Here is a 10,662-nt window from a genome sequence, read left to right as displayed (position 1 = left end):
AGTCTCACTCTGTCGCCCAGGAGGCTGGAGTGCAGTGGTGCGACCTTAGCTCACTGCAACCGCCGCCTCCCAGGTTCAAGCAATTCTCCTCCTTCAGTCTCCCGAGTAGCTGGGATTACAGGCATGTGCCACCACACTCGGCTAATTTTTGTATTTTTAGTAGAGACGGGGTTTCACTATGTTGGCCAGGCTGGTCTCGAACTCCTGACCTTGTGATCTGCTCACCTTGGCCTCCCAAAGTCCTGGGATTACAGGAGTGAGCCACTGCGCCCGGCCAGGAGATTTATATATTTTCAACCCCAATATAAAAACATTCTTTGAGAGTTTATCTTTTCTTTACTTACTAATTTATCTTTGTTGTGGACACATTCAATTTTTCAAGCAACTGGTGTGTACCTTACACCAAAACCTTTATTATATAGCCTTCAGTAATCTGTAGCTGTGAAACTCATACTTATTTATCTGTTTAAGTATTCTCAAGATAATTATACCTGTGTGCCAGCCACCTGCTGTCTGACTTTGCAGTTTCTCTATTCCAACTTTATTTTTCTGCTTTTTAGAAAACTCCCACTTTCCAGTTTGCAGCTAAGGTAGGAGCTGAGTTCCCTTCTCTGTTAAGTGGTCTTATCAGGCAGTTATGCCATTGCCAAGCAGCACTAAGTGCCCTACTCTTAGGTGTTAGCTAGTAGGTCGGGTTAACAAGGGGAGCCTGGCAGGCTGTGAAGAAGTAGACCACTGTCTCTCTGGCACAGCCGTCAGGGTCAGGTCTTGCGTTGGATTCCATCCTATGGCTCTGTGTGACTTTCCTGAATGGAACGCGTTTGTTTTTTTCCAGCTCTGTTCTTTCCATGTTCTTCCCACATTAGCTGGCAGCAGCCAGTTGGTTCTGAATGCTGCCCACAAATTGTTAGCTATTTTGCTTCTTGGTCCCTCAATTTGCCCCTCGAATAAGGAATTGATGTGTTTCAGATCCAGGATTATGTTGCTTTGTGAAGCAAATCTAATCCTTGCCAAGTAATGCCTGAAGTTGAAGGCTTGATTCCAGAAGAAAATAAAATAACAGCAGCAGTACCTGTAATTAACATATATTGTCTGTTTACTATGTGCCAGGCATTATATTAAGCATGTATTAGCTTAGTTAATCCCCAGCATCCCTTTAAAGTAAGTTCAATTGTTGCCCACGTTTTCCAAATATGGAGCCATAGGAAAGTTAAATAACCTGTTCCAGGTTATACATTGAGGGATAGTTCCAAGATTTTGAATCTAAGTAGCTTGATTTCAGAGTCCTTGTTTTCAATGCTACATTCAATTGCTAGGCAGTTTTTTGGAGAAAGGATCTCATTCTGTTGCACAGACTGCAGTACAGTGGCAGAATCATGGCTCACTGCAGCCTTGCTAGGCTCAAGTGATAGGCCTAGGCTCATGCAATCCTTCTGCCTCAGCCTTCTGAGTGACTGGGACTATAGGTACGCACTACCACACCTGGCTATTTTTTAATTTTTTATAGAGATGAGGTCTCACTGTGTTGTCCAGGCTGGTCTTGAACTCCTGGCCTCAAGGCATTCTCCTGCCCTGAACTCCCAAAGTGTTGGAATTACAGGCGTGAGCCACCATGCCTGGCTCAGAGCTTCACTTTTCAATGTCTTCTGGAATCTTAACTCTCACTGAAGAGTAGACAGGAGTTTGATGTTTTAATCTATTAAAACTTCTTTGTACGTGCCTTCTAAGAACAGATTATATTCAATGCAGTTTTTCCTGAAGAGATTGATACATTTCCCTTTAAAATTTTTGTATGTATTTATTATTTATTATTGTACATATTTATGGGGTACATTTGATATTTTGCTACATGCATACCCTGATCAAATCAGGGTAATTAGGATATCCATTAGTCCAAAGATTTATCATTTCCTTGTGTTGGTGGCATTTCAAACCTTCTCCTTCAGCCATTTTGAAATATGTAATAAATGATTGTTAACTATAGTCAACAAAAGGCATTATTGCTAGTACAGATATTTCTTGACTTATGATGGATTATGTCCCAGTAAACCCATTAAAAGTTGAAAATATGGTAAGTCCGAAATGAATTTAATACACTCTATTGTTATTTACCCATGTGATTGTGTGGCTTACTGGGAGCCACAGAATCTATGTTTACCATAACAAAGGTCCTGTTGCTTCAGAATACAAATGAAATTTAGAGTGAGTGTCTTGTGAATCAAGGAGGCCTGACTCTATGAATCCGTGTGACCCAGTACTCTCTTGGAGGTGAAAGAGTACAAAAATTTCATAAGTTAACCTTGAAGGCCCCTCTCCTTTCCCCAGTTTTATTGTACATGCGATCTATCAGTAGGGGGTGGGTAGAGGTGGAAGATTTCAGCCACAGGCCCTAGACAGTTGATGCCCTCTGTTATTAAGATAAATAAATTCCACCTTTTGCACATCATGGCATGCACAGAAAGTTGAGATTGGAGGTGATCCGTTATCACTTGTAACCCATTTCCAACACACCTGTTTGGAAGTTATTTTTTTTCTTCTGAGACAGGCTCTCATTCTGCTGCTGGCACGATCATAGCTCACTGCAACTTCAGTCTCCCGGGATCCAACTATTTTTCCACCTCAGCCTCCTGAGTAGCTAGGACTGTGGGCACATGCTACCATGCTCATCTAATTAAAAAAAATCTTTTTTAGTAGAGATGGGGTTTCACCATGTTGCCCAGGTGGTCCTGAACTCCTGGACTCAATCAGTCTGCCTGCCTTGGTCTCCCAAAATGCTGGGATTATAGCTGTTTGGCAGCTCTGCTATGGGTATATGTCTCCAAGTTTCTCAGCTTGTTATATTTATGAAAGCATTCTGTACACTACAAGGTGCCATTCACATGTAAGATTGTATTAATAATGACTATTAAGATCAGGCAATTTGTTCTCGAAAGAGACATTGTGTACCACGGTTTTTGTTTGTTTGTTTGTTTTGGGAGCTGTCCTGAGAGAAGCAGGAGCAGATGCTAGACCAGTTGTGGTGTTATGGTCTTGTATGTGATCTGGCGCAGTAATGAGAAGTGGAAATGCAAGTGGTCAAGAGTTATATGGTCTAAGACTTCTTATAAAAGACCAGGCAGCTGATGAGATTCTCATTAAATTCTCTACCTTCTTCTCTGCCTGTTCCACTTCTCTCTGTAGTGAAATTCTGCTTTCTTTGTGAAGTCTTTTCCAAACTTTTCTACCTCTTCTCCTATAGGTGAAGGTCATTCGGCATCCTCTATTCTATTATTATACCTGGTACTAGCTCCATTGATTGCACTTCCAATGCTGTATTGTTTTCAGTTCCACACATCTTTTTTCCTTATTAGACTGTGATCTCCTTGAAGTTTAGGCTGTGTCTGATTAACCCTTGTAGCTCCAGCCACACGTAGCTCGTTTCATCATATGCCCTCATTAGGCAGGGCTCGAATACTCTTGGAGTACAGCTGAAATTTTCTCCCTGTGCTTTTCTCCCATGAGTCCTCATTCTAACACCTGAAACAGATTCAAATAAAGTTACTTTTATGCCAGCCATTTATACATCTGAATAATCTGCCAAGTATGGCTCCAAACAGTCTTCATTTCTCTGAGCTAAACGTTTTTACTGTTGAAATTTTGTTTCCCTGTTTTTTTCCTCAGTAAGTACTGTATACATTTCCTTTACCTCTCCGGTGCATAGAATCTTAGAATTTTAAGATTTGGAGAGGACTAAAGTTCGACTAGTCTAGACTCTTCATCGAACCAGTATTGCTTCCATACTGATTAAGTAATTGAAACTGAGATATAGACATATTTTGGAATAACACAAATATTTTTAAGTATTTCACTGAGGAAGTTTAGATTTAGTAGATTTTTAAAAGTCCTTCATCTTTCATTCTGCATTAAAATGTATTTGCTGATGAGTATCTTATTAAAAAGGGACACATTGGAAAGATATGTTTTATGATGTAGTGCCTATATGCTAAAGAAAGATCTTCAGATGCCTTTTTTTTTTTTTTTGAGAGACAGAGTTTCTCCCTGTTGCCTAGGCTGGAGTGCAGTGGCTCCATCTTGGCTTACTGCAACCTCCACCTCCCAGGTTCAAGTGATTCTCCTGCCTCAGCCTCCAGGGTAGCTGGGACTATGGGCATGTGCCACCACGCCTGGCTAATTTTTTGAATTTTTAGTAGAGACGGGGTTTCACCATGTTAGCCAGGATGTTCTCGATCTCCTGACCTCGTGATCCGCCCGTCTCAGCCTCCCAAAGTGCTGGGATTACAGGTGTGTGCCACTGCACCCAGCGATCTTCAGATTCTTATAACATTATTAAGATTTTGATTCTAAAGCCAAGCTACCTAGAGTTCAGTCCTGCATCTGTCACATGCTAGTTGTAAATTACTTAACCTTGGGTTAATTACTTAATCTCTGTGTGCCTCAGTTTCTATATTTATAAAACAAGGTTAATGATAATGTGGGTGTTAGGAGGTTTAAATGAGATAGTACTTGCAAAGCACTAAGAATTATGCCTGGTCCATAGTAAACATTCGGTATATGGTAGCTGCTGCTACTGCTTCTGCCACCACCGTCCCTGCTACTACTATTACTGAGTTCTACAAGCACCTGGTGAGATGTAAAAAACCCCTGTGAAACTTCTTATAGAACCTTGGTAAGACGCTATGTACTTACAGCTAGAAGCTTCTTGCCTTTTAAAAATTTTCTTTTATTTAAGGCAAGCTTCTTAATGAGAGGCCCTACATACCACTCTGCCCTGAAACATGATTTAACCCAGACCATAACCACGTCTGTGGAGTAATGAAGTATTTTGTCATAGGATTTTAATAAGCAATTTAAGCAATGACAGAAGACCCATTAGCTTTTGGAGTCTGTTCCTTTGAGACCAACTTGCTAGGAATCCATTTCCTATCCTTAAAGAGGGTAAATTAATTTTCCTCATTGACATTCTGTAAACAAAATACTGGCAGCTTATATTTTATGGAATGTAATGTTTTAAAATGAATCTAATTTTTCTTAGTAAACTGCTTTTAATAATGCACCAGAGTAAACTTTTTCCTTTGTTGTCAGGTTGCTATCAAGATCATAGATAAGACCCAGCTGGATGAAGAAAACTTGAAGAAGATTTTCCGGGAAGTTCAAATCATGAAGATGCTTTGCCATCCCCATATCATCAGGCTCTACCAGGTAGGCTCATTAGTGTATAGCAGGTCGCTGCAGAAAACCCAGGATAGTGTATGTATGGCTCCCTTTGAAGAAATGTGGGTGGGTGAACATTTTTTGTTTCTATGTTAATCCTACTATGTTTCCCACCCTTCTGTTTGCCCACTCAGCACTTAGTATCCTCAGGCTTCCCCTGGCCATTTACTAGTAAGTTTTTCTTACCCAAGTAGGTCTTTTTAATTTGTTCTTTAAAATTTGATGCCATTCTTAGCAAGAACTGAAAAAAAAGATTAATTCAGAAGATGAGAATTTATTTTATTTCATTCAGAATTCTAAAACAGGATGGGAAACCAAAAAAGAAGAGAATTTAGAGAGGTGAAAAGTTAGAGATGAATGTAACATTTTTTTTTACAGCATTATTTGAATACTAGTTTCTGTGATCATGTTATAAATTGTGATGGCAAAGGATATTTTCAGTATTGCTTCTTGCATCAATCAGAGCCTACTTCTTTTCTATTCTAATAGGATCCTGACTTAGTTTTCCAAGGTAGTAGTTAATTATTTTGATAATCAAGAGACCAGATCTCTCCAATAGGAGAGATTTCTATTTTAGTTTTTTTTTTTGTCTACCCAGGAAACATGCATATTTCATGCCATCATCAAAATGATTCCCTAGCCTAACTATAAAAGCAGTAAATCTGATGGCTGGAATTTCAAATGGGATAGGAGGAGAGGATTTTGCCTTAGTGGGCTGGTGGAAGAGATATTTTGGGAGAGGTGGGGCTTCAGGATGCTTCTCAAATTGCAGTGTGTTGGCAGCTGAGAACTTTGCCTCTGCATGGGCCCAACTCTACTTGCTGCTTTCTGTCAGAACAGCCGTCTCTTAGTTCTGAAGGAAGTGGCCACCCGCTCAGTTCATTTGCTGCTGTTTGTCTGCAGTAAATGGTTACTGGCCCAGACATAGGACCATGTGTAAGAGTGGAGAAAGTATACCCAAGGCACCATGTGCAAGCTTTCATACCCTATTAATTTTATGGAAAAGAAAATATGTTGTGATGTTAATATGCGTGGTTAAAACTACAGCATTAGAGCTCTTCCCTGGCATCAGCTGCTCACATAATGAAATTAGGTCAACAGGAGCAGACCTGTTGAAATTTATCAGCCTAAATTATGTTGAACAACACCTACGTTCTGCCCCACAAGCAAACTTGTGAAAGCTTCCTGGTGTTGCCTGAAGACCTGTATCTGTGAGCTTGCAGGTCACTAACCTCGGCTTCCTGCCTATCCTGATAGACTGAATACATTTCTTGACCTTACATTTTAAAATAAATCGTCTTTAAATAATTGTGGGGTTTAGGCTGACCTTTCTCAAGAGGCTGACCTGTGGGTATTACCTTTGTAACTGAATTCTGCAAGTTTGCCTGTCTTACTCAAGATTAGCCTATGAGAGTTTTCATAGGTCCAGTGCTGGCTTTGAGCATTGACTTCTTTCAAGCTTTAATTTTGCTTTCTGGCAGCTAGGCTTTAAATTTTTTTAAATTGTATTTGTTTATTTATTTTTGAGACAAAGTCTCACTCTGTTGCCCAGGCTGGAGTGCAGTGGCATGATCTCCACTCACTGCAGCCTCCACCTCCTGGGTTCAAGTGACTCTCCTGCCTCAGCCTCCCAAGTAGCTGGGATCACAGGCATGTGTCACCACGCAGAGCTAATTTTTGTATTTTTAGTAGAGATAGGGTTTCAACATGTTGGCCAGGCTGGTCTTGAACTCCTGACCTCAAGTGATCTGCCCACCTTGACGTCCCAAAGTGCTGGGTGTGAGCTGCTTCATCCAGCTTATTTTTATTTTTTATGGATAGGTTCTCACTCTGTCACACAGGCTGGAGTGCAGTGGGACCAACATGGCTCACTGCAGCCTTTACCACCTGCACTGAAGTAATCCTCCCACTCAGCCTCCTAAGTACCTGGGACTACAGCCACCCACCACTCTGTTTTTTTTTTTTTTTTTTTTTTTTTATGATTTTGATTTTTAGCAGAGACAAGGTCCCACTATGGTCTGGTCTCGAACTCCTGGGCTCAAGCAATCCTCTCACCTTGGCCTCCCAAAGTGCTGGGATTACAGGTGTGAGCTACTGTGCCTGGCCTATTGTTAATGGGAGACTCTGAGCTGGCAACGTGAATGGCTTGTGAATTGTCATGATTTGGTATCAGGGTAGTTTTCAGGTCCTTCTCCTCAGCCTCAGGTTTATCGAGTGAGCAAAAATGCATAGGAAACAACAGTTTTTGAACTCCTGAAAAGTTTAATAATAAAATAATATTTGCAGTCAATAAAAGGCTTGGAGAGATATACAACTGATATTTGTTTTTTTCTTTCATTTTTTTCTAAACAACTGCATATATTTACTTTCTGTCATATAAATTAACATGAGAGAGCTCAGAAGCAATACATGGGCTTATGTTATCAGTATATATAGAGTTTTTAAAAAGGAAAAAGAAGGAAGAATAAAAAAGAACAACACAGCTATTAGATTGGAAAATTAAATTAGTATGTACTCATACAATGGAATACTATGAAGCAATTAAAAATAAGAGACAGATCTGTATAACACATGATACTGTTATATGATGTTAATGCAGAAAAAGCTAAAGTAACTAGGAATTAATTAACTGTGAAGTGTACTGAAAGTCTATAACTGTATTGTTTAGTATGGTAGTCACTAAGCACATTCGGCTGTTGAGTAATTAAATGTGGCCAGAGTGACTGAGGAACTGAATTTTTTTTTGTTTTTGAGATGGAGTCATTCTGTCACCCAGGCTGGAGTACAGTGGCGCCGTCTCAGCTCACTGCAACCTCTGCTTCCCAGGTTCAAGCAATTCTCCTGCCTCAGCCTCCCGAGTACCTGGGATTACAGGTGCCCACAACTGTGACCAGCTAATTTTTGTATTTTGGGTAGAGATGGGGTTTCACCACATTGACCAGATTGGTCTCAAACTGCTGACCTCTGGTAATCTGCCTGTCTCGGCCTCCCAAAATGCTGGGACTACAGACATGCGCCACCTTGCCCAGCTGGAACTGAATTTTTAAGTGTATTTAATTTTAATTAATTTAAGTGTAAAACTAAAAGTTAATAATTTAAAAAAAAATTGTTGAAATAATATTTTGGATATATTGGAGTAAATAAAAAATATTATTAGAATTATCTTCAGCTTTTCCTTTTTCCAATGCGGCTTCTAGAAAAGTTAAAATTATATATGCAGTTCATATTATATTTCTATTGGACAGCACTGTTCTAGAAGGATATACAATAAGCAGTGAACAGTGTTCCTCTGGGGATTGAGATGGAAGTGATTGGGAAGAGGAAAGCCTTTGATCTTTTGTTTTATAATGAGTGTATATAGTCATTATTACGTTTAAAAATGTTTGATGGAAAATGTGAAAAGGAAGAACAGACTGACAGCATACTACAATGAATTTTAAAAAGGAGCAACATAGGGACCAAAACAAGATACAAATCACTTTATGTTACTTTAAAAGGTTGAATATTTTGGCCAGGCGTGGTCGCTCACGCCCGTAATCCTAGCACTTTGGGAGGCTGAGGCAGGAGGATCGAGGTCCAATTGAGACCAGCCTGACCAACCTGGTGAAACCCTGTCTTTACTAAAAATACAGAAAAAATTAGCTGGGCCTGGTGGTGCATGCTTGTAATCCCAGATCCCAGGAGGCAGAGGTTGCAGTGAGCTGAGGTCACATCACTGCACTTCAGCCTGGGTGACAGAGTGAGACTCCGTCTCAAAAAAAAAAAAAAAAAGAAGAAGGTTGAATATTTTAAATTGCTGTTCTCTTTTTTCAAATAAATGGGCAGTGGAAGCAAAAGTAGTCATTTCTGTTGAACAAAGAAAGCCATATGTGATTTCTGTGTAGTTCTAATGTGATTCCCCCCCTCTTTTTTTTTTTTTTTTGATGGGAGATTTTTGTGCATCAAGTGCTTGATGTTGAATCTGAAGTTTTAAGTTTTGGTTCTTGGCAACTTCTTTGCCTGTCAGTTTTATGGAGCTTAAGAGAGTGCAGAGACCTCATGGAACATCAGAAGGCTCTCTTTCAAGCAATGAATGTTTCCTACTTTTAAGAACTTGGAAGAGTATCTATTTTTCCCTTCTTAATAACGATTATATTTGTTTCCTTCAAAATGTTTTAAATTTCCTTTAATCCATAGTGGTTATTAATATTTCAAATGAGAAAAGAGGAGTCATTAGTTTCTCTTCCTGTATCAGCCTGTCATTTGTGTCACTGTCTGTCACTTTCCTGCCTTTGCACCAGGTTATGGAGACAGAACGGATGATTTATCTGGTGACAGAACATGCTAGTGGAGGGGAAATATTTGGTAAGTACATTTATTGCATTCTTTAAGCAGCTATTGAGCACCCTATTGCAAACCTAAAATAGCTGTCCAGTGCCTTTGTCCCTTGAGCTGCTGTCACTTGGTGCTGTTCTTCAGTCCTGTCATTTTCTATCAACCACAAAGTCATTTTAATTTGTTTTGGTTAATCTAGTAAAATCCCTTCAACACATTTGTTTCCTTAGCAAAGGTGTTTTGTTTATTTCAGTCAGGTGCTGACAGTTGAGATTAAAGATCTCCAAAAACAAGCATCCTTTCTGAACATGGGACTGAGGGTCTTTCCTGTTAGCAGGTTCTGACTGAGGTTAGCAAGTGCGACAGAACTCCCACATGTGTGCAGGCCTCTGTTGTGTGAGAAAGAGCAACTTGGAGCAAACAATCTCACCTGAATGAATTCCTGAAACTTCGTTAAAGTGTAACATGTAACTGTATTATTTACCATGTGTTCATAGTTCCCCTCAGTGATTCTTGTAATTTTGGGGGTTGTGCCTTCAGTGACTATTTTTTCCTCTCACACTTAGCTTTAGCACAATGTCAAATAAGCAGGAGACTTTGTTACTGACAAATCTGATTTTTAAGGTGGCAAAAACTGACAAAATTTTTTTTTTTAATAACAGTGATAAATGGAGTCAAGTAGAGTTAAAGGGTAAATTTCCAATTCTAAATTGATGTGTCTTTTATTTTTTCTTTTGGCAACTAACTACAGAGAAAAGTTTGTTTATATACCTTAGGTTTGTCTAATTTCTTTATTTTTAAACAATTTATAAATATGAACACAATTTAAATTAAAAAAAATATATCAAACATTTGCTCCTTCCTGCATGCCGATAAAATGTATTTAAAAGCATGGAATCACTTGTAAAATGGAATCTTCTTATTAATGACTAGTCACTCGTGGCTGTGTGTGTGTGTGTGTGTGTGTGTGTGTGTGTGTGTATGTGCATTTGAAAGCTTCCCTAGCGATCTAATGTTTTTTGTGTCACAGTATCTTTAGGATAAGTGCTAGTCCTTTTTAAAAGAGGTATCATTGTTTCTTAATTGGCTTTGTATATATGATTAGTTTATGGTAAAGCTAATGGTGATAGAATAAAA

At 39.3% G+C, this 10,662-nt stretch overlaps 1 protein-coding gene across 7 annotated transcripts in view; it reads left to right on the top strand.

The window, feature by feature from the left end:
- Positions 1-10,662, top strand: part of SIK3 (SIK family kinase 3) — a 245,081-nt gene that overhangs the window by 128,204 nt on the left and 106,215 nt on the right. For all 7 annotated transcript variants that reach the window (XM_017523349.2, XM_037736656.1, XM_017523354.2 and 4 more), the window contains exons 2-3: positions 5,083-5,199; positions 9,492-9,555. In XM_017523349.2, coding sequence (XP_017378838.1) covers positions 5,083-5,199; positions 9,492-9,555 — 181 coding nt within the window. The remainder of the gene's footprint in view (positions 1-5,082; positions 5,200-9,491; positions 9,556-10,662) is intronic.

The sequence above is a fragment of the Cebus imitator genome, unplaced genomic scaffold, assembly GCF_001604975.1.
Source record: "Cebus imitator isolate Cc_AM_T3 unplaced genomic scaffold, Cebus_imitator-1.0 Scaffold28, whole genome shotgun sequence".
Lineage (NCBI taxonomy): Eukaryota > Metazoa > Chordata > Mammalia > Primates > Cebidae > Cebus > Cebus imitator.
This window is presented reverse-complemented; position numbering and strand designations above follow the sequence as displayed.